Source organism: Felis catus, chromosome B4, assembly GCF_018350175.1.
Source record: "Felis catus isolate Fca126 chromosome B4, F.catus_Fca126_mat1.0, whole genome shotgun sequence".
Taxonomy (NCBI): Eukaryota; Metazoa; Chordata; class Mammalia; order Carnivora; family Felidae; genus Felis; species Felis catus.
This window is the reverse complement of record NC_058374.1, coordinates 22056164-22080992: the sequence shown is the minus strand read 5'-3', so window position 1 is coordinate 22080992 and position 24829 is coordinate 22056164. Positions and strand designations below refer to the sequence as shown.

At 42.5% G+C, this 24829-nt stretch overlaps 1 protein-coding gene across 4 annotated transcripts in view; it reads left to right on the top strand.

Annotated features, from left to right (window-relative positions):
- The window catches only part of CB4H10orf67 (chromosome B4 C10orf67 homolog), a 168833-nt gene that overhangs the window by 98103 nt on the left and 45901 nt on the right, over positions 1 to 24829 (top strand). For 3 of the 4 annotated variants that reach the window (XM_019834072.3, XM_019834070.3, XR_006600351.1), the window contains exons 11-13: positions 13624 to 13686; positions 14616 to 14695; positions 14780 to 14845. In XM_019834072.3, coding sequence (XP_019689631.2) covers positions 13624 to 13686; positions 14616 to 14695; positions 14780 to 14845 — 209 coding nt within the window. The remainder of the gene's footprint in view (positions 1 to 13623; positions 13687 to 14615; positions 14696 to 14779; positions 14846 to 24829) is intronic. The other variant, XM_023256424.2, reaches the window with a different exon arrangement.

The following is a 24829-nucleotide window of genomic DNA, read 5'->3' as shown; positions in this document are numbered from 1 at the left end:
GCGTTCCCCTGCTCTTCCTCCTTCCCCCACGGGGGGCAGAATCTGCTTCCCGAACCTTGGGACCCGGAGGAGCAAAGCCGATTCTTGCTCTCGGGGCTCATCCATATTCTAAATGCAGAGGTGCAGGCCTCTCGTGCCCGACTCACCAGCCAGATGGCTCCCTGTTCTTCCCGAGCAGAGGAGTAAGCATGAAGCTGGCAGGTGGAGGGAAAGAGTCACTCTCCGCCCCCCCCCCCCCCAGTTGAGACAGATACTCTCCTCTGAAATCACCGCCACTGTGCACAAAGTTAGGAAGTGTGCACAACTGGAAAACAGTGTAATTTCCGAAGGAGGAGAATCACATTTGGGGGGACATTTGGTGCATGGCTGACCAGCGCCTGGGTTCTAGAAGTGAGATGTTTAGAATCCAGTTCTTGGGAAGTTTTTGGTTTTTTGTTTGCTATTTGTTTGTATGTGTTCTGATTTTGTTTTGTTTTGATTTTGGGGGTTGTGTGTGTGTGTGTGTGTGTGTGTGTGTGTGTGCAAAAAACAAAATGAAAAACCCACCCCCTGGTGTGAGTGTGCAGTGTGGCTGGCCGACCCGAATGGATAGGGCAGCCAGACTGGATGGAGGGATTGTAGCCCAAACCTGGGATTCAGGGAGCCTATGGCCAAGGCAGTGTCCTGTTTCAGAAGGCGCCATCAACGCCATGATGGTGTCAGTCCCCTTGGCGATGGTGGCTGAGGAGAGTCCGGGTCTGAGGCTCTGAGCAGATGGCAGGACTGCAGAGCAAGGTCGGTGACTGGGACAGAGCAACCGAGTCTCTAATCTCACGATCACAGCCCCTGGGAGAGCTGCCCCATCCCTGCAGCAAGCCCAAGGCCCTAAGTAAGTCCTGCAATTGCAGATTAGAAACTCCAGTGTGCTCAGTTTACAGATAGAAATTGAGAGGTCATAGAAATATGACCTTCAACCACTTGGTCTCACCCATAGAAAATACACTGTAAAGGAGAGACAAAGGCAGACAGGATCTCACAGAGGTATCATTCAATGAGATGTTCTGTTAGAGTCACAGTCTTTCCTTCTGACTAGAATGATTGTTGTTTTGATGTGGCCAAAGCCTAACTGTGTGCCTTGTCAGCTGGAGAGACTCAGAAGTTAATGTTTAAACAGCAAGTAAAAATGAGACCGGAGCGGGGGATGGGGGGAGATGATGTAAGCTAGTGTTTATATATTTGTATGAATTGGCTGGATTGTAAAGTGAAATATATTTTTCTAGTTCACCAGTACCTCTATTACATGCACTTCTGTTGTTAATATTTTTATCGCAAGTGCTCCTTTATATCACCTTTCCACGTGGTATATTCTCCACTTGAGATTAACTTAACGTATCTTGCACACCGGTTATAATTTCCCTCTTTTTCTCTTTTAAATATTTTATTAGACCGGACTCCTTAAAATTTTCAAAAGAGAACGAAAATTGTTTGAAATTAAAAAATGAAAAAGAAGCCCAGCTAGCTGGATTTGTTAAAAATCGCCTCTAAAGGGTTTTGTAACATTTACCGCATGGAAAAGCCCAAAGAGAGAGCTTGCTGAAGGAACTTTTTACATCAGTCACTTATCTTATCTAATTAATCATACTTATTTTTTTGAAATCTGTGTCATTCGGTGGGAACGGTGCACATGCTTCACACAGAGGAGGACACAGTGATAAACTGAGTGTTTAGCCAGTCTGAAAAGCATGATACGAACATTGCTGTTTGATTTCTATTTATGAAAGATTTCCCAATATCAAATTTGTATTTGGACAGTGTTTTGTGTAAAGTTTAGTTTTTGATATCTGTAAAACATTGCAAATACTCAGGTTTCACATAACAAGGTTAGATTGACTTCCCAGGGTTTTTGCCTGCCCCCCCTTCCCTGCCGCCCCCCTCCCTCCCCCCCGGGTAATTAGTTAATTAAGGTTGCACCCAGTCAATGATTCCCTGGAAGACTTCTGAGCTTCCACGGGGTAACCTGGTCTGTGCTCATGGAACATATGGTGTGTGCTCCGATCCGCAGAAAGCATCAGGACCTTGTGTGTGGGAAATGGGACACGGACAAAGTCAATCCTGTTCCCATTCTTAAAGTTCACTCAATACAAAGCAATTTGTACCGCACAAAGGACTTCAACAAAAAGTCTAGAACGTTTTTCTTTTCCCATTTAGACATTGTGGGGTAAAATAGTTTTTGCAACGGTTTTGCAAATTATGACCATATGCACCCTGCACGCTGGTTAATTTACTAAAAAAATATTATTATAGGGTAGAGAATGATTGTTATATAGTATTATAGGCTAGGTAGGTGAGGGAAAAATCTTTCTGAAATTGACCATTGCTCTCTCATGCCACTCTTTTATTTGATTAAATTGCACATGAAGTTTAATTAATTTTTTTAATGTTTTTATATTTGAGAGAGAGAGAGAGAGAGAGAGAGACAGTGTGTGAGCGGGGGAGGGGCAGAGAGAGAGAAGGGGGGAGACAGAATCTGAAGCAGGCTCCGGGCTCTGAGCTTTCTCAGCACAGAACCCGACTGCGGGGCTCGAACTCAGGTGCCGCGAGGTCATGACCTAAGCCGAAGTAACCGACTGAGCCACCCAGGTGCCCCACGCATGAAGTTTAAAATAAACATCCTCAGGGAAGACAAAAATAATCTCATCTGTTTATTGTTTCATTATTTCATTCTTTTCCCCTTTGGCTTCCTTTGCTAGAGCAGTTCCGCCCAGCAAGGCAGGAACGCCTGCATTTTGCTCGCCGTGGATCTGGCCGCCTGGGCGGCGGTGTTAACGCGGAGCTGGGGTGATTCTGCGCATGTGTGTGCTCTTCAGAGGCTTGTCAAGCAATAGTCACCGTATTTGGGTAGATTAGGTTGACCCAAGAGAATTTGCCTCATCGTACCAGATCTTTCTCTCATAATATAACTTTAAAAGGAGAAGATTACAGAAGTCATACGCTACACCTTTTTTATTTCAAAATCAAATTTCTCACGGGCCACTAAAATGAATTCATCTTTGGATTCTGCTCTCCGAGACCGAAGTTGGCAAGCTGAGCGATATCATATTCAGAGTTCAACCGAAAGGTGGCTTTTACTTTCTACATCGTCTTATTCTGAATAGTTCGATGGTAGATTAAATACATACTTTCAGGACATTTGGAACAGAAAATAATATTCATTATTTGTGGCAGGAATGAAAAAGGCTTTTTGTTAAGAATCGCATAATGGGGGCGCCTGGGTGGCGCAGTCGGTTAAGCATCCGACTTCAGCCAGGTCACGATCTCGCGGTCCGTGAGTTCGAGCCCTGCGTCGGGCTCTGGGCTGATGGCTCGGAGCCTGGAGCCTGCTTCCGATTCTGTGTCTCCCTCTCTCTCTGCCCCTTCCCCGTTCATGCTCTGTCTCTCTCTGTCCCAAAAATAAAAAATAAAAATAAAAAAAAAAAAAAAGAATCGCATAATGGATTTGCCTTGCCTTTTCGTTTATTTTTGGGGGGGAACAATGATAGTATTTTCTTTGTAGGGCTTATGATATTTTAGAATAGCTTAATTAAGGACCCAAGATATTGCTGTGGGAATCAGGAAAAGATAAATTTGAGATTTGTATCCATATCTATACTCCCCTAGGCACGCTCGGCCAGGGGCAGTTGCTAGGTCCCATAATATCACCTTGGTGGTAACAGAAGAGGTGTCATCTTGACATTCAGGAACCCATAAGGCAGCCATCTTGCCCCTCGCTGCATGGTGCTGCTTTATTCCATTTGCTTGGATGTCAGCTGTGGGTTTCTCTCCAGTTCCCGCTGGCGGTTGAGGCCAGTCTTGAACACCAGGTCATTTAGCCAGAGTCCTGGTGCTGCCCAGACTTGGGTCTTACCCCCAGAAGACCGAACATTTGATATGCTGTCAGTCATCCTAACTGCCATTATTGTACGTACCCATTGGTGGCTGATTGGTGCCACCAATGCTGTCATAGAACTCAGTGCTATCAGACTGCTTCAGTGTGGCTGCCAGCCAGAGTCAAGCCTGAGGTAGCTGCACCCCCACGGACGCTGGCATTGGACTATTGGCCACCCTCTTTGGATCTAACTCTGCTAACTTGTCAGTTTCTCCAGCCCTGAGCTCTTCAGGCCAGATCTCCCCCAGATCCCAGCTTTGTCCTCACACCCTGGGGATAATTTTCCAACACATCAATTTTTTTTTTTCTTAAGGCATATGATTTCATGGAAGATGGTATTTAAACTTTTCTTTATTATTTAATATCCCTTTGTTTTCTTTTCCTGTAGTCTCTGCTTGTTCGTTAAAAAAGCCCCAAACTGGGGCACCTGGGTGGCTCAGTTGGTTGAGCGTCCAACTTCGGCTAGGTCACGATCTCACAGTTTGTGAGTTCAAGCCCTGCATGAGGCTCTGTGCTGACAGCCCGGAGCCTGTGTTGGATTCTGTCTCCCTCTCTCTGCTCCTCCCCCACTTGTGCTCTGTCTCTCTCTCTCTGTCTCAAAAATAAACATTAGAAAACATTTTTAAAATAAAATTAAAAAATTAAAAACCCTTGAACTTATTAAAGTTCTTTGTCTTCCCTTACTTATTCATTTAGCACATTACTCTTAGCTTGCATATCTGATCAACCTAGACAACCGGTGATATTTCACTGAATTGATCTAATGCCAACCAAATCCAAAGAGTTCTTAAGGATTGTTAGCTCATGCAACTTTATTAGGGAATCAAGGCACCCCTTTATTTAGGCTTTTAAAAATCTTGAAAATAGCTTGAAGATCTTCTTCACCAATCTCAACGCGGGATCCATCCCTCTGCTGAATATATGAATATACATGAATATACATGAATATATATATGAATATACATGAAAATATCTGAAAATATCTGAAAATATATGAAAATATAATATAATATAATATAATATAATATAATATAATATAAGAAGCAGTTACATACAACATATGCCATGAAGCGTTATGGAGTTCGGTGAATCCATTGGCTACGTGTATATATACAGTGAGCCCATATTCAGTTTCAGGCCACTGGAATTGATTGACATGGGCCTAGACAATCTAGAGTATAATTCTGGTTAGGATACATAACATTTCTATTGGTTTACATTAATAAAGCATAAACATATTTTAAGTTAATTAATTGCCTATATTAAGATTAGAAAGATTTTAATCTACAGTTTTAGATGTTCATACAACCATTGGAAGTGTTAGGAGAATAAGTATTAGGAAAGTGACAAAAAAAGATTTTGGACTGAAGCACCCAAGTAACTGATGAATAGGAGACCAATACAAAGTCACTGCAGTTTTTAGGAGCCTTTGGCCACCTCCTACCAAATCGCTTTGTCTTAGCTGTGAAGATAGTGTTTCTCAAGAGCTCTCCAAAAAGTCATTATGAAATTCATGGCTGCCCATTTACCTTGCTTCAAATGCCCCTGGAGAACCTTTCCCAATGTTTCCATCAAAAGCACAGTCCTTGGAATTCCTAACATGTTGCATCCCTCAAATATTTTGAAGTTTAATATATTTTCATGTAAAAAGAAAAAAAAAGCTGATATAATTTGTCATAGCAAGATTTGCACGTGACATCTTCACTTATACCATTTCCCCAGAGCTTTCGTTTCTTAACGTAGATCTGATAAGTTTCTGTCTGGTATCATATTCCCTCTTCCTGAAGGACTTCATTTTGCAGTTCTTACAGCGCAGGTCTGCTGGCAATGAATTCTCTGTCTCTTGATTGAGCTTCTCAAATGTGTGGTTTGATGTCTCTCATTAATCTCTGACCATTGTCTCTCGTTATCTCTTTTGCCCCATCCTCTCTCCCTTCTCCTCCTGAGACTCCAGTTACACATATGTTAGACTGATACCCTCCCACATCTCTTGAATGTTCTGGTCATCTGTTTTGAACTATTTTTTCCTCTCTGTGTTTCAATTAGGGGAGTTTCCTTTGTCTTACCTTCAAATTCACTAATTGTCTTCCTCAGCTATATTGAATCTACTGATGAGTCATCAGAGAAATTCTTCATTTGGGGTGTTGTCTTCTTCATTTCTAGTATTTCCATTGACTCTTGTTTAATATCGATTTCTCATCTTTCTGCTGAAATTCCTTATTTATAATCATCCATGTTGTTCACTTCTCTAGATTCTTTAACATTGTAATTATAGTTATTTTAATGTCCTCATCTGATGGTTCCAAGATCTGGGTCATCTTTAAAAAAAATTTTTTTTTTTACTGTATATTTATTTTTGAGAGAGACAAAGTGTGAGGCGAGGAGGGGTAGAGAGAGAGGGAGACACAGAATACAAAGCAGGGTCCGGACCCTGAGCTGTCAGCACAAACCGTGAGATCATGACCTGAGCCGAAGTCATATGCTTAACCAACTGAGCCACCCAGGCGCCCCTGGGCCTTCTTTGAACCTGATTTTGTTGATGGCTTTGTCTCCTGACACTAGGTTTTCTCTTCTCCTTGCCTTTTTGTCTCATCTTTTTTTGACTGACCAGCAGACATCACGTGTAGACTAGTAGAAACTGAAGTAAACAGTATTCACAGCTGGAAATGGCGTGCCTCTTCTATCAGATTGCTATTGTAAGGGACGCAGCCAGTCTAGCTAGAAGTTGAGTTGAGTTGAGTTTGCTTGTTGCTGTGGTTCTTCTTCATGGACCGCAGCCTTGACGTACCTCTTGGGGTGGATGTGCACTTGGAATGGGGGCCAGAGGAACAGAAGGCTTTTTTCTGAGTGATGCTCCACCCTCAACTTCAGCAGAACCTTTCTGCGTGTGCCCCAGGGTAGGTCTTTCTCTGTGCTGTACCCTTCCCTCAGTAGTTGGCAGCCTTTGCTTCCGTCAGTAACACAGAGGGGGTTCCCTCTTGTTCTAACCCAGACCAGTCTTTGGGGAATGCTGTGTGCCGGGGCCTCAGAGGTGAGCTCTGTCAGGATTCCTGCCCCTCCTCTCTGTGGTGGTCTACCTGTGCCTGTACTTGAAGCTGACCTTGGGCAGGAGTTTCCCATCCCTCCTGCAATAGGAGGAACCTCCCCTTTGTATTATTACAGACTCTAAAGGCCTAAGACAATTGCTTTCCAGGGAAGGAAATGTTTCTTTTTATTTTTTTTTAATTTTTTAATGTTTATTTTTTTATTTTATTTTATTTTTTTTAATTTTTTTTCAACGTTTATTTATTTTTGGGACAGAGAGAGACAGAGCATGAACGGGGGAGGGGCAGAGAGAGAGGGAGACACAGATTCGGAAACAGGCTCCAGGCTCCGAGCCATCAGCCCAGAGCCCGACGCGGGGCTCAAACTCACGGACCGCGAGATCGTGACCTGGCTGAAGTCGGACGCTTAACCGACTGCGCCACCCAGGCGCCCCAATGTTTATTTATTTTTGAGAGAGAGAGAGAGAGAGAGAGAGAGAGAGAGACGGAGTGCAAGCGGGGAAGGGGCAGAGGGAGGGAGACACAGAATCTGAAGCAGGCTCCAGGCTCCGAGCTGCCAGCACAGAGCCGGATGCGGGGCTCAAACCCACAAGCTGTGAGATCATGACCTGAACCAAGTCGGACGCTCAACCAGCTGAGCCACCCAGGCGCCCCAAGAAATGTTTCTTTAATTTTCCCTCTTGCCATACGATGTCTTCACCTATGCCCTGAGAACAGGAAGGTTTGCTGCCCTCCCCAGCAGTTGAAAGTTTCTCTTTCCTAGGAAAGAAAGCCCTGGGAGAAGTGGGTGGGGCCTGGTGTTCACGCTTCTCCACCCATCACCTTCTTTGAATCTGGTTGGCCAGAGAATTTGTTTCCCCTCTCCCAGGGCTTTAAGACTTGTCCTTCTCTCCCAGGCAGGGTACTTTTGCCTTAGCATCAGCCGATCCCCTCCTAAAGTCCACACCATCAGCAAGTTTCCTGCCCTGCCCTCAATTGTCCCCATGAGCATCTGGTGGGAGATGGGGCAAAAAGCTGAGAGTGAGTGTGAACTCTCCCTGTAACCTGTGCCCCCAGCTACTCGGACTGCTCTGTAACCCGTCCTTGCTCTTCAATGGTTCTTCACATTTTAGCTTATTTTTCTTCCCTGCTTGTGTTGCAGCTGGCATGGTACTGCTTCTGGTGTAGACGAGACTGTTCATGCATCACATCTCCCATCGCAGGGAGGTCCTCTCTGGAATTCATGTTGCCTGGTTGTGACCTCAGTTCTCTGACAGGTCCAAGAAAGGTTGTGATTTTTAGCGTATCTGGGTTTTCTCGCTAATAGTACGGCAGTGGCTTTTTTTTTTTTCATCCTATGTGGGATGCCGGAAGTCTGAAATTTTTTTATAAAACATTCATACATTTTTCTCAGTAAAGAAATGTCAAGTGAAGAAAGTAAAAAAAGAATCCTGCACCCAGGGATAATCACTAAAAACTTCTTGCGACCATCCATTCAGACAAATCTTGACACATATTGGCACACACAAGATACAGGGGACATCCGTCAGTGACACTCAATGTATATAATCAATTACGCACAGTGTTTTACTCCACGGAAGTAGCATCATTTACTTAACCAATCTCTGTCAATTTACTAGCGCCTTCCAGAGATGTTGTTTCTATTCTTTTGCTACTAAAAACAATGACTTCATCATCTTCGTTAGAGCCATTTCCATCGTGGAAGTTTTGGTTACAAATTTCTTAGAGCAGATGGTTTGATAGAAGGTGTGTACGTAAAGTCTAGGATGATCTGGAGCCAGGCGAGGAGGCCAAACCCACAGACTCTTTTGTGGCCTCCTGGGCCTTTGAGAAGACGTGCTTGAGATTTGCATATTGCCCGGATCAGCATGGATTCTGTAGGGCTTGGTAGCCCCATCGTCTACCAAGATGTTTCAGAGCCTCCCTGGTAGAGGGCACATCAAATGAAGACTTGTCCCATTTTTGAGAGAATTCCCTAGCGTAACAAGTTTATTAGAAGAAAATTCACTGGCGATATATGTAGACAAATGTTTTGTTTTTACTTTTGGCCTATACAATGGTGAGTGCTTGCTTGCATACAGCCTCATATCTTATTTCAATGTTCCTAATCCCCCCGTCTGTTTTCTCCCAACTGGCAGCACGGAGGCTGGTCCTCCTCTCTTCATATCCTTGTCATTCCCCCTCTTCCCTGCCAACCAGCACCCACGGGCCCATACTGGTGTTTAAAAATAGCTGTGCTACTTAGAAGGTAAAAAGAAGAAAAATGTTAACATAAAAGTCAAGATTAATGACATTTAAGGGACAAAAGATTACCTTTGTTCATGATGAGTTAGAAAGATTGTTTTGATGGTAATCTATTTAGTGGTTTAAAGGAGATGCAAGGAGGCATTAAGCCCAGAAAGAATGGCCAAAGTTTCAGAAAAGGGATATTTGTGGAAAGTAGGAGAAATAAGAGAATGTAATGACTCATTGACAAGAAAAGAAGAAAGTGGATATGATAAGGAATATGGTTAATCCTATGGTGATTAACAAACATAATTGCACTTTAGTTATTACAAACGTTGACTCTTGATTCCTCATTTAGAAGATTATATTGATTAACTGTTGATTTTTAATATGTTTTAAGTGCAAAAAATGGAAAACAAACTTAAGAATTACAACCTGTCATAAATGAACCGTTTCTTAATTTTATGGGTTTTTTTAATTTATAAATATATATACACTCAAAAGAAAATGGGAACTATTTATCATAAGTTATTTCTAATCACAATTTTTGGTTATTTTTACAATTATTTACCTTACCTTTTCCTACTTAGGAAGTTATCTACTTTTGTATTAATATTACCATTCATTTTCACCTCTATCTATTGCTCTGCAGTCCAATGTTTGCACCTGACAATGAAGTAGCCACAGAAAGACCAGCATGCATATTCCAGAGAAAGTGGAATGTCAGCAGCTGACAAAACAAAATAAGAGTTTAATGTGGACAGAGCCAGGCTTCAATGTAACGTGCGGTAGCAAAGTTGAAAGTTCAACTCAAACTGGAGAGCAAACACTCTAGTCTACGTGTAGTGCTTCGTTGTTTGGGGTTTTTTGTGGTTTTTGTTTTGTTTTGTTTTCTTCGATGAAAAGAGAAGCTATCTTGGTCATTGTTGAAGTATTGTCTTTTGGGGAAATGGAATGATTATTTGCTTTATAGAAGATACGCTTTAGCAAGAGTCTTATCTTTAGTTATTACAGAGTCGATCATTATATGAGAGGCAGGAAAAGAGAGCCTTAAAAATTGGAACTAGTATTTACTACGTGTGAATTTAAACACAAAGACTTTCATCAACTTTCAATTACAGGTATCACTTTGGATACAGTGACATGAGTAAATATAAATGTCTTTCTACATGGGAACTTGTTTTGTTTTACCAAACTGTTTTCCTAACGTTTTGTGGATTAATTGTTAAAATTTGGGCTAATTTTTTCTCCGTTAGCATACTGGCAAGTGCCCTCCAAAGCTTGAAATTCTTACCCCAGTGATTTCCTTGGTCCATTGTTAACCAAGTGGCAGTGAACTTGCTCTCTACTCCCTGTGCCTAGGAAGAGAGGCAGTTCAAGTGGATGGTTCCCTTTGAAAAAAAAAAAAATAGGTGGAAAGATTCTAAAAAGTGCAGGCCACGGTCACTTTGGTGATCCTCACTTTTTTGAATCCAAGAAAGGCTGATGATAACAAATACCTCTCATTGTTTTTGTTAAATTGGTGCTGTTGTACCTTAAGACTTCGGTTTTGTCTAGCTTTCTGTCACATGGGCCTTGGGAAGACTGAGTCACAATGTTGGTAGTGGTAGTTGGTGGTTTCATCTAGGGGGTTTGAGATACTGTGTAGACAACAAAGGGAACATTTATTTGGGTAGTTCTCAGACCACTTCAAAGGCTCCAAAGAAAGGAAACTAATTTTCTCATCAGCATCATTGATTGCTACAAGAAAATAAAGCAGGGTTTTCAAAAGGAAAAGCATTTCTGAATCCTAATTCTTATGTCCAACTGAAGTCTCAACTGAGTATGTAAGAAATATAAAGATCTTTTTGAACGTGTGGAAACTCAAAAAGTTTACCTTACGTGGAACCCGTGTAAAAAAATTACTCAAGAAATACTCCAACCAAACATAGAAAGAATCCAATATGCAGGATGATATGGACACAGGAGAAGGAGAAAGTAAGTGTGACTCAGAGGGAAGGGGAGCTAGGAAAATGAAAAGTTGTAGCATTAAACTAGCACTTGGAAGTGCCTCATTCAGGGGTGCCTGGGTGGCTCAGTCGGTTAAGTGTCTGACTCTTGATTTTAGCTCAGGTCATGCTCTTACGGTTCGTGGATTTGAGCCCCATCTTGGGCAGTGCTCAGTCTGCTTGGGATTCCCTCTCTCTCTCTCTCTCTGTCTCTCTCTCTCTGTGCCCCTCCCTTTCCCTCTCTCCCCTCCCTTTGCCCCTTCCCTGTTCGTGCTCTCTCCCTCTTGCTCTCTCTCAAAAATAAATAAATAAACTTTCAAAAAGGAAGGTCCTCCTTTCAGTGGCAAAGCTTAGTAACAGGTTTACATTTCCTTCCCTAAGGAGCCAATGACACTACTTGGCCCTGTAGTAAATAATATTTGCAAAACCACATTATACTTTTTAGAATCAGTGTGTAGATAAAGTGTAGGCAACCCCATCATAGTTCGAGAACAATCCCATAGACATTGACAATGTAAAAATAACATCCCTTCCAAAAATTGGGAAGTTGAGAGAGTGAAGGGTATTGGGGGGAAAAAAAAAAGACTAAACAAATTTCCCATCTTTTATACCAGGGAGTTGGTAAATCACCATATAGAAGTTTCCATATATCAAAACGATAATAAAGGCCACTATGATAAAAGCTAAACCCTTGCAAAATTTTAAAACCTTGTGAAGGAGAGAAGGTGGAAAGTAATGTGAATGCTTTAAATTCTTAACCTTTATTTGTGGAGAGGCCCAAATCAATAAAGGCTATTCTTTATTTTATAATAATGTTGAGAAAAACTAAGAACAGAATGAATGAACAAAACCCTTAGCTTCTGAGAAGTGAGAGTTTCAGGTTCATGTATGCTATTCGTAGTTCATTTAAAGAATATGTAGGGGCGCCTGGGTGGCGCAGTCGGTTAAGCGTCCGACTTCAGCCAGGTCACGATCTCGCGGTCCGGGAGTTCGAGCCCCGCGTCAGGCTCTGGGCTGATGGCGCAGAGCCTGGAGCCTGTTTCCGATTCTGTGTCTCCCTCTCTCTCTGCCCCTCCCCCGTTCATGCTCTGTCTCTCTCTGTCCCAAAAATAAATAAACGTTGAAAAAAAAATTAAAAAAAAAATAAAGAATATGTGCATGCATTATCTATCGATAAAAAATCTAGAGTAACAGGAATGAAAAGATCAATAGGTTAGTATATAGAAATAAAGAGTAACATATGTGAAGTGCCTGGCACGTAATAGGCACTCAGTAAGTGATAGCTTTTATGGCTGTTATTACAAATTTTGTTATTCTTATCTGTGGCAGCTGATGTCAGCTGGGTTCTCTCTGCTCCTTCAGATAGAGGCAAAATTGGTTCAAACCATATTCTTTCTGGGCTCTGTGGCAGCCTAGAGCGTGTCCTGCGTTTCCTGCAGATGCCCGGGCATATTCTGTGGTTGTCGCTCTGCCCGGTTCCCTCTTCCTTTGAACTAAGTCAGTCTCCGAGTTTCATGGTGCTCCGTTTGCCATCCCAGCTTCCATTTTGTTGAATCCGACGCGAAATTCAATCCAATTCTGCGACTCCTACTAAAATGGCCCACTCACGTGACACCTTTGTCTGTGTAAATTGCAGGAGGCTGAGGAGGCATCCCCAAGGTGCCGTTTCAAATTGAATAGTGGACATCACCCCTGGACACTGGTCACCTGTGGCTTCACCACACCCCAGAAGACCTCTAGGCTCGTGGTCTTGCCTGGCCATTCTCTTTCTGTCTCTTCCCAGCCCTTACTTCTGATTACGCACGGGGAGCCCTAGGTTCCTTTTACTTTATTCTGCAGAACTCTCTAGCTGCTCTTCCCAGACCCGGCTCCAGACCCTCCTGGGTAGAGCCTGCCTCACCAAGATGGGCAACAGATTTGGGGCCTTTGGGGTCACAGAACCCACCAGAAAGGTAGTGGCAGTCATAAGGAACACCTTTTTCTGTCTTTCGTGTAGGAACATAGAGATAACTAACCAAGCAGATTTTTACCTCCAGTCTGTTTTCTCACTGTCGTCGACTCTTGTCATCATCGGAGAGATACGGCAGTGAAAAGTCATCAGAGTTATCATTTAAAATAAAGTTTTCTTAAGCTTGTGACTTCACTGGGTAATAGCTGCCCACTTCGCTAAAAAAAAAAAAAAAAAAAGTATAATGGTAAAATATGACCCAACACATAAATGCAGAGTAATGCACTTCAGTTGGTTTTAATGGGCTGTGACTATCCAACTGCAAATGCCCTGTTTAAAAACACTGGGCTTTGTACATTAGAGAAGGCAGAAAAGACCCCTGTGGGACTATGGCTGGCACATTTTAAAGCTCAGTCACCTTTCTCTAAGCTGCAGAGAAACCACATCTCTATGCACGGATTTGAAATGTTACATTTCATGCAAATATATTTCATACATTTATTTTCCTGCCAGGTAAGATCTCCAAAACCAGTCGGAGTGCACGAAGAAAAGAAGGGGAGATTACCAGTGGCTAAGGTAGAATAATAACTAATATGACCATTATTATTAACATACTTATTCTTTATGTTGATGCTGGCCTTTCTTAAAAAGTAGCAATGACTTTGAAGGCTACACTGAGAGTCCATCACCATGAAGAGACAGAGGACATGATTCCCACTATAGTCTGATTCTGGGGTACATCCGGGCTGGACCCAAAGAAATCGCTCTCATTCATATGCCTACCATTCCACTGTTAGAGATTCATTCCTTTTACCAAACTTTGTCCCCTTGTAAAATATAAACAATACTGAGAAATGGATGACACAAAGCTCTAACATGATTGCTTTGGTCAGATCTTTCCTGAGAACAGTTTTGGTAAAAAAAAAAAAAAAAAAAAAAAAAGGAACTAGAGAAGCTCCTGCTTATAATGAACTAGAGAGGTCATAGGAAGGATTTAGGAAAAGAGATACCCAGGATCGGCAGGGGGAGGGTGATGAAAATAAGTTTTGATTCCTTTGTAATATTATCTAGAGCTGGCTGCCTTTAAACGAATCACTTACAGGACATGGAAGCGTGGGATCTTAAATTCTTGAAATTGATGGGGATTCGCAAGTAAATGTAACTCAGATTATTTTTGATAGGGGCGCCTGGGTGGCTCAGGTGGTTAAGCGTCCATCTTCAGCTCAGGTCATGGTCTCACGGTTCATGAGTTCAAGCCCCGCGTCAGGCTCTGTGCTGACAGCTCAGAGCCTGGAGCCCGCTTCGGATTCTGTGTCTCCCTCTCCCTCTCCTGCATGTGCTTTGTCTCTCTCTCTCTCAGGACTAAATAAAACTCTAAAAAATTTTTAAAAATTAGTTTTGATAGTAGAATATGCATGCGATTTAACAGATACAGCTTTTCAGACTTATGAAGACACAGTATATTGTGCACATAATTCACTTTGTGATGTGTTTTCTATTGAAAGATGGAAGACCAACATGATTTGGAAGAGCAAATACGAGTGTTAAGGGCAAATTTAGAAAATGAGAAAAGGAAGATAGAAAGGTACTAGTAATAACGTTCCTTTGTTGCTAATAGTTGTTCATTTGTAGTTAATAAAACATTTAACCATCTATAAATTTATTACAGATTTAAGAAAGAATCTGAATGGATAAACAAAAACTGGGAAAAGAAATTCTATATTCTCAGAAACAGGTATGTGGTGATATATACATATTCTATTTATAAAAATGTGACTAATCATCTTTTAAGGGAATTGGGAGCCTTGCATTTCTCTGTACATATTAATTAATATAAAATGCCAACATACACTTTTAACAGGAAATGCAAACTAATTGGCCTATAATAGAAGAGTTGTTGAAGTCACTTCAAAGAAAAACTAAGTCAAGACTCTGTTTTCAGTCCCTATCTCCATATTTCAACTTTGTTTTTAAGATTTATTCTTTTTTTAAAAAAATTTTTTAATGTTTATTTATTTTTGAGAGAGAGAGAAAGACAGGGTATGAGCCAAGAAGGGGCTGAGAGAGAGAGGGAGACACGGAATCTGAAACAGGCTCCAGGCTCTGAGCTGTCAGCACAGAGCTGGATGCGGGGCTCGAACCCACGAACCGTGAGGTCATGACTTGAGCGGAAGTCTGGCACTTAACCGACTGAGCCACCCAGGTGCCCCAACTCACACAGTCGTTTGAATTTATCTCCCCGATGTCATCTCTGACTTTTTGAAAGTGTAAAATTCTGGAGACCACTCTACAATTCTGGAAAGGCTAAAAGCAGCACCAAGTAAATGCCTATTTATTTTCTCCCTAGTCCTAGCATGTTAATTTCACACATCTATATTCGATCCTCTTGTTTTCGGCCATAACGTCCCCCAGAGTCTCTTCTTTATTGCATGTTGAAAGTTCCTTTGTTGGGGCGCCTGGGTGGCGCAGTCGGTTAAGCGTCCGACTTCAGCCAGGTCACGATCTCGCGGTCCGGGAGTTCGAGCCCCGCGTCGGGCTCTGTGCTGATGATGGCTCAGAGCCTGGAGCCTGTTTCCGATTCTGTGTCTCCCTCTCTCTCTGCCCCTCCCCCGTTCATGCTCTGTCTCTCTCTGTCCCAAAAATAAATAAACGTTGAAAAAAAAATTTAAAAAAAAAAAAAAGAAAGTTCCTTTGCAAGATTTTCTCACAGTCAAGCAGCATTCAAGACAGGATCGACTGAGTGTTGGTCTCGTGTCATAGGTCAAGCGTGAGACTCACCTGATGTCATAGGATGTTAATGCCCTACAATTGTACAGCGTTTCATAAGCATACACTATTATTGTGTGTGTGTGAGAGAGAGAGGAAAAAACCATAAATAGCTGTGTTCATTACACTGAAATAGTCCCAGGCGGTACACTGATAATCCACGTGATAGCAGAAATATCATCAGATGTGACAGAAAGATCTCCTCCTTGTAGTAAAACATTCTGCTTTGTGCTCCTGCTTGTGCTTCGAGTTTGCGCCGATGACACTTTGTGCCCTGAAAAATGTGCACATTGATACTTGCCCCAACCACCTCATACAGTCATTATAAGGATAGAATATAGACCCTGGTGAAACACAAGACTGAGAACAAAGGCAACTTGAATATGCACTTCATTTCATTTCCCCAAACATGGATTTTGGAGTCTCTCTGAAACTGAGTAGACTCTCTTCCCCTTACTTATTTCTGTAGGGTTCACGTTCATCCTTAATATTTACCTTATATCTGTCCCAATGGGATTCATCCTGTGTTTCAAAGACCATTTACAACAATGTCTCAGGTTTACTTCAAGTTGATTTGCTGTTAGTCAGGATGTTGACAATCATATTCATCATTTTGGTCTGTGCAGACCCCATGTTGATATCTAAATATCGTGAAGAGCAAGAAGTCTGGTTGCATAGTTTCTATGTTTTCTCATTTAGTCGACTAACTGGGACATGATGTTGGGATCTAATGCATTGTTTCTCTGGTGTGGTTGCATCACCAAGTGTTCGTTCAAGGTGATATATAACATAGACAGTGTATATATCCCGGGCACTGCATCATGGTGTGGGATGGAGATTAACGGTGCAGTCGCAGATTTGCATCGCTAGAATGGTCATTTCACTTCATCTAACAGAGCTCAGATTGGGAGCCATCATTTTGTTCAGTAGAGGAAACACTTCACCTTGGCCAGCCAAAGTAACGGTCAAATCCAACAATTTCTCAGCCGATTTCATGATTTATATTCAGCTCCGGTCCAATTCAGAGCTTTCTCTCCAAGCTCCTTTTCTGTCTCTGCCGAGTTGGCTCTATTTCCAGGAAGATGGAAACTAACCGGCGATGACAAGGACAGGGGCTCGTCCTTTCTCTTAGTGTGGCATGCCTGGTACAGCGGCTGATGCCATCAGTGTCGCTTCTCTCTACCCAGATGGCGTGCAGGTGTGGCACATGGGCCCGAGAATAGATCCCCCTCTTCCTGGTGCCACAGCGATGCCGCCTTTCCCGCCTCAACCCCAGACACCCATCCGAACCGTCCCCCTGATCTGCCTGCTGAGCTCCTGGGGGTGGCCAGACCCACCGATGCGCATCACACTTCCCACCCAGGTCACAGACAACTTGCACACACGCTGTTCCCCCATCACTGTCGAGTGCGCACGTCTAAGAGGTGGATGTACGCACCCCTTCCCTCGCCCCTTCTCTCCGCATGCGCCAGCGTAGCATCCAGGGAGATTGCTCCCCTCTCCCCCCCGCAGAACTGAAGGTAGGAAGTGTCCGGTCCAGCTCGCTGGGCTCTGTATTCCCTCCTTCTTCCCCTCCCTTTCAACCCGTTATAAACCCCTTCATTCTTGGATGTGGGGGGCAGGGGAGGTTAGGTAACCAGAAACTCTATACTGCTCCCTTCCTCTTCTCTCTCCACTTCTCTCCCTGCTCGGGTGTTGAGCTTGCCTCTGATGTCACGGGAGGCGTAGCACTTTCCCCGGTACACCTGCCGTCCCCGGTTTCGTTAGTTTCACCCCTGACAGGCCGAGACTCTTGTATCTTTGTTCTCAGTTCACGTCAGGGTGTGGTCCGGAGGTGGGGGGAGGTGGGAAAGAAGATGCAGCCCTTGACAGCCTGTTGTCTCTCATTGCCACGAGTACACCCGCAAAACATTCATTTTCAATTGTCTATGAAATTCGAATTTCACAACAACTGCCAAAGCCAAATCGGAATAAATCTGGAGTCTTGGGCATTCCGCGGTTTTTCTGAGTCTTGCCCCTTCTTCTTAATTCAGCTGCCTGAAGGCTTCTCAGAAGCTAGACCCTGGACAGGTGAGGGGATGGTGTGGGGTTGACTCATGAAGTCCCCAGTGTTCGGCTCATGGTGATACAAGACACAGTTTCCCAGGGTGGGAAGTGAGGGGAATTGGAATCCAGAGTCGAGCAGACATGGGTGCTGATGGCAGGTTTATTTATAACTGCCAAAACTTGGAAGCAACCAAGATGTCTTTTATGCAGACAATGGAATATTATTCAGCAGTGAAATGAAATGAGCTATCAGACCATGATAAGATATGGAAGAACCTGAAACTTTCACATATTACTAATTGAAGAAAAGCCCATCCGAAAAGGCTATGATTCCATATGCCGTTCTGGAAAAGGTAAAAGTATGCAGACAGCAAAAGGACCAGTAGTTGCTAGGGGTTTGGAGCTAAGGGGAGATGAATCAGTGGAGCATAGAGGATTTGGGGGCAGTGACATTACCTTGTACGACACCGCAAAGGTAGATACATGCCATTATACATTTGTTAAAACCCATAGAGGGACGCCTGTGTGGCTCAGTTGGTTAAGCATCCGACTCTTGATCTCAGCTCAGGTCTTGGTTTCAGGGTCGTGAGTTTAAGCCCCGAGTTAGCCTCAGTGCTGGGCACGAAGCCTACTTTAAAAAAAAAAAAATGAATGTACGAGACCAAGACTGAACCTTAATGCTATGCACTCTGAATAATAGTGGTGTATGAGCGTAGGTTCATTGATTGTAACAAATGGACCACTCGGTTGGTTGATAACCGTGGAGGAAGCTATCCACGTGTGGGGGCAGGAAGTATATGTGAAACCTCTGTACATCCTTCTCAATTTGCTGTGAATCTAAAACTCCTCTAAAAAATAAAATATATTAAAAAAAAGAAAAAGAAAGAAAAGGAAGGGGGGGGGAAGCTAAGCGGACAACCAAACGTAGATGTCGGTCTGAAGGTACTGTTCAGAGACATGGGATTCAGAATGAATAGTAACTGGGAGCTCTCCAGGACAGAGGTGTGGAGGTACATGATAGAGCATGGAGGGCATTCCAGAATCTCTGAAGGGGTGCAGCAATCTTTTTTTTCCCCCTGATTCTTGCGGTTTCCTAGGCTGAGTGTGGGGAGCAGGCTATTAAGACCATCAAACAAAACTCAGAACTTAGATCGGTCTGAATTTTCCAGCTTCTCTTTTGTAGCCAATGAAAGTTGGCTTCAATCTTGGAGTATATTTGTCCATTCCTAAATATCTCAGCCCAAAGTCCTCTCCCCAGTTTAGCCAGCCTACTGTCCAGAACGGATACTTTTAGTTATTTGGAAATAGAGCCTTTCTCCAGCAAGTCATCTTCATCTAGCAAAGTTACATTGTGTGAAAGATCCAAACTGTCCTCTTTGCAAATGTATGTGCAACAAAATGATTCATCTCAAAGACGCCTGCCATGAAATTGTTAAACTGAATGAAATCTCAGGCTGATAGAGTCACCTGCCTATCTTCCGTTTTTGTATCTAAAACAATGAAGTCATTCCTATGGTTTTATAAAATTGAAGATTATACTACACTATTTTTTTACAATTCCATCCATAGTGCCCTGTATATATCAGTTAGCCCATTTTTTCTGACCACTGCATAATATTCCATAGTGTGTCTTTTCGAAAATTTAATTTTTAAAATTTTTTTCTGACCACACTGCATAATATTCCATTGTATGTCTTTTTTTAATATTTAATTTTAATTTTGTTTTTTTCTAAGACAGAAAGAATGCAAGCAGGGGAGGGGGTAAAGGGAAAAGGGGTAAGAGAGAGAGAGGGAGAGAGAGTCTTAAGCAGGCTCCATGCCCAGTGCAGAGACTGATGCGGGGCTGTATCCCATGACCCTGACACCACGACCTGAGCCAAAATCAAGAGTTGGACGCTTCACCGACAGCCACCCAGACGCTCCCATAGAATGCCTTTACCTAGTGTTACTAATCTACTCCATTTTTGGTGGTCAGTCTGGTTTTCACCAGCTCCTCTGAAGGCTTGCCAGGATTTCCTTTGGTACATATGGAGTAAGGTGGTTGAGTTCTGTTACGATGACCACGCTTCTTGATTTGCCTGGGCTGATTCTGGTTTAAGCTGGTTGCCTAGTATAATGATCAATAGCATTTCCTTTCATTCTCAGATGTGTCCTGAATCGGTTGATAAGTCACATGGTCACCTTAGTCCGTTAAACAGGCTCCTGTTCTTCTCTAGGAAGGCTGTAACAGTTTACACTCCCAACAGCAGGCCCATTAAAGTTAGTTTCACTTTTGTAGATTCTGGAGATAGCGCAGTAAACAAAATAACCAAGTCTCTGCCCTCACAGAATTTACCTTCTATTGGGAGGAAACGCAATAGACAAGTAAATATATAAAATGTCCAGTTATGACATTTTATACAACACATCGTTCCCCTGCAGGACAGGGCAGGGGTTGCGAGTTTAGAAGGGGTGGGCAGGGAAGATGTTTCTAGTAAGGTGATATTTGAGTGAAGACCTGAACTGAAATGAGGGAGCAAGCCATGAGGTTGTCTGGAAGAACATTCCAGGCAGATGGAACGGCAGGTGCAAAGGCCCTGGGTTGGTAGCTTTCCTGTGTGTTCAAAGGATGTTAGGAGGCCAGGTGACTGGAGTGGAATGAAGAAGGGCAAGTTGATGAGGTAGAAGATTCGGAATTTCACTCTGCAATGGAAATAGCTAACATTTTTTTAAATTAAAAAAAAATGTTCTCTTTCACGTGTCTGCTGTGACATTATCACACCTAATAAAGTTAGGAATATAAATTCTTTGCTATTATTTAACCATATCCAAAGTTTCTTGATTATCTCAAGAGAATCTTTTAAAGTTGTTTATTTAAAGTGAGATCCAGATATTCGAGGTCCGTGAGTTCGAGCCCCGCGTCGGGCTCTGGGCTGACAGCTCAGAGCCTGGAGCCTGTTTCGGATTCTGTGTCTCCCTCTCTCTCTGACCCTCCCCTGCTCATGCTCTGTCTTTCTCTGTCTCAAAAATGAATAAATGTTAACAAATTTAAAAAAATTAAAAAAATTTTAAAAAAATAGAGATCCAGATAAGATGAACCACTACATTTGAGTGTTATGTCCCTTAAATCTCCCCCCCCATAACAGTTCCACATTCCTGTCCATTGATTTGCTAAAAAAATATGCCCGTTTGTTGTCTAGAATGTCCCACGTTCTGGATTTGGCTAACTCTGTGGGGGGGGGGGAGGGGGTGTCATAGTGCCCCCTATCTAAAGAATGCAGCCCTCCTCACTCCAGGGGTATAGGAAGGCAACTGGCCCTTCACGCAGGGCAGCCAAATCTCGCCCTTGTACCACCTTTTCCTGAAAATGGAGGAAAAGTTCTGGGCACCTGGTCCCCGAAGAATTCCTCCAGTTCCTTTATCCCAGGACTGGCATAACAGGACCCTATGTGCTTGGAACTGAGCTTATCTTATATTTTCTACCGAAAGAAATATACGTGATTACTGCAGAGATCTTCTCTGCCGTGTCAACAATAAGGCTGCTTATCTATGTAGTTAACAAATGTGGTGCCTCTACTGGAGAATTTGCTGACAAACACAATGAGCAAAAAATTGCCCAACTAGAAGAGGTGAAACAGACTTCCAACAAACAGATCCAGAACGCAAACGATATGCAGAAGTCACAGCAGGCCTTGGTTCAAAAGCGCCATTGTCTTTTTGATGTCCAGAGGAGTAACACTGGAGCCTACTTACCAGGAACGGCTGCATAGAGTATACAAGGAGGTAAAGAATCATCTGGACAATCACATCTCTGTGCAGAACGTGATGGGTCAAAAGGAACAAGAACACATGATAAACTGGGTGGAGAGGCATGCGGTGCAAAGAGCGTCTCTACACAGCAGGAAAAGGAGGCAATGGCCAAGTGCATTGCAGATCTAAAGCTGCTCGCAAAGAAAGCTCAAGTACGGCCAGTTCTATAAATGCGTCTATCTCAATGGAGACGGCTAGAAGCAATTGATCAAGGAGACTAGTCAATGTGGTAAAATCTTTCTGTGTTGCTGTCTACTAAAGTTACGCTTAACCTCTCCTAAAAATGAAAAGTTTGAATTTTACGTAGTGAGAAAGTGAAAACAATCTACTGGCCAGGGAGATATTTTTCATCCTCCTTGTGCTGTATTTTAAGTTGTTCTGTGATCACTTTTGCATGAGCAGTTTGCTTTTAATAAAACTTGTTGCCCGAATAAAGATTACCAGGATGTAGTTTAAACTTATAATTGATTCTACCACCTTGCAATACAGTGACAGTTGAAACTAAAAGGAGGTGGAGGAGGAGGAGGAGGAGGGGAAGGGGAAGAGGAAGAGGAAGGAAAAAGCCCATCAAAACCAGGAAGTGCAGCCCCTTCCTCTTATGCGGACCTAGCAACCAGAGTACAGCAGGAACATGGTCAACGTGAAAGACTCCTCTGTATTTTCCACTTCTTGGCTCATCGGGGCCCATTTCTAGCAATCCAGGTGGGTCAAAGTGAAACTCTTTTGTTGGCGGGGCGACCATGTGGTATCCGCCGCTGCAGGGACTGAAGGGAAGACAGGAACTTCATGACAACACGTTCAAGACAAGATAAGCACGTAAGAATCCAGGCCAGCCTTCTATCTCATTTTCAGCATACAGTACAATTAATGTGTCCTTTTGTTTATTCATTCACTTAACAAATATGTATTGAGCGTGTACTAGTTGAACTTCTGGCGGCAGGAAAAGTAGGAATTGGCTACCACTTGCTGTAACTCTGACACTTCAAGCTGACAAGGGAGCGACTGTGCAGCATCTAAAGGAACAAGGAGTAAGCTGGGCAATTCGTCTCCTCGGCTAAAAAGGTCACCGATTTCTCTTCAAGAGAGATTCATATCCCCTCTCATAGCAATCTACTCACGGGGGGAGGGGGAGTCACAGTGGGCCTGCCATTCACCGCATTCAAAATGGCGGTTGCTAGTTGTGTGTTAGCGAGTTATGAGTGTGGTGAACATAGTCAATGAATGTTTTAGTTTGCTAGATGTGCCAGAGACAATGCTAATCATTTTACGTGCATCAGATCCTCCTTGAAACTGTAGGAGGTAGTTAAAAAAATGCTAACTCCACTTTTCTTGGGAGGAAACTGAAGTTGAAAGAAGTTGAAGGAATTTGGCAGAATTCATGTAGCTGAAGAGTGGCAGGTCTCAGGCACGGACACAGCTCTTTCTGACCCTAAAAACATGTTACTCTTATTTTATTTGTTTAAAAACATTTTTTTGTTCATCATTGAATACGTACAGAAGAATACTCAAGATATCCTAGTATAGTATAAAGATAACAAGATAGTGAACACGTGTATTCTCACTACAAGATAGAGTATTAGTAGTAGCTTCGTAGCCGCCATGTGCCCACCCAGTGCCTAGTGCCTTTTCTTCCTCCAATATAATGTCTATCCTGAAGTTAATGTTTATCATTCTCTGGGGGAAGGTTTTTTGGTTTTTTTTGTTTTTTTGAGTTCTTATTTTAATTCCAGTTAGTTGACATACAGTGTTATATTAGTTTCAGTTGTACAATGTAATGATTTATCGGTTCCATACAACACCCAGCGCTGATTACAAGTGCACTCCTTAATCCCCATCACCTATTTCCCCCCCGTCCCCGCTGGGAGCCGTCTGTGTGTTCTCTATAGTGAGGAGTCTCTTTCTTGGTTTGTTTCTCTTTCTTTTTTCCCTTTGCTCATTTGTTTTGTTTCTTAAATTCCACATATGAGTGAAATCGTATGGTATTTGTCTATCTCTGACTTACTTCACTTAGCAGAATACTCTCCAGCTCCATTTGTGTTGTTGCAAATGGCAAGATTCAATTTTTTTGGCCGAATAATATTCCGTGGTGTATCTTCTTTATCCATTCATCAACTGATGGGGATGCTTGGGCTGCTTCCATATCTTGGCTATTGTAAATAATACTTCTACAAGCATAGGGGTACATGTATCCCTTTGCATTAGTGTTCTTGTATTCTTTGGGTAAATACCCAGTAGTGCGATTACTGGATCATAGAGTAGTTCTATTTCTAACTTTTTGAGGAATCTCCACACTGTTTTCCACAGTGGCTGTACCAGTTTGCATTCTCACCAACAGTGCATGAACTTTCCTTTTTCTCCACTTCCTTGCCAACTCCTGTTGTTTCCTGTGTTGTTGATGTTAACCATTTTGGGAGGCGTGAGGTGATGTCTCACGGTGTGTTTTTTAAGTTTATTTATTTATTTTGAGAAAGAGAGAGTGTGTGGAAGCTGGGGTGAGTCAGAGAGAGAGAATCTGAAGCAGGCTCCACACCAGTAGCAGTGTGGAGGCTGATGCAGGGCTTCAACTCACGAACAGCGAGATCATGACCTGAGCCGAAATCGACTGAGCCACCCAGGCGCCCCTCTCATTGTGGTTTTGATTTGCATTTCCCTGATGGTGAATGGTGATTGAACATATTTTTATGAGTTTGTTGGTGATCCCTGAAGGAAGGTTTTAAATATTATCCAATTCATTAAATAGATACTGAGTTATTTTGATTTTCTACTTTTAGTAGATTTCATAATTTCTGTTGTCTTTTTAGAAGAATTTCACCTTTTCACTAAAGTGTCAGATCGACTTAAAGTTGTTCATAATATCCTCATATTATATATACACTTAAATTATCAGTAAGATCTAATGATGTCCCCTTTTCATTTCTGATAATGATAATTTTTGTTTTCTTCTTTTTTCTTGATCAATCTTGTTAAGAGTCAGCTTTATTACTTATTTCAAAGAAATCGTTTTTCCTTTGTTAAATTTCTCACATATATTTGGTTTCTTTTCATTAGTTTCTGTTCTTAACTTTATTATTTTGTTCCTTCTACTTTCTTTGTGTATGACTTGCTGTCCTTCCTAAGA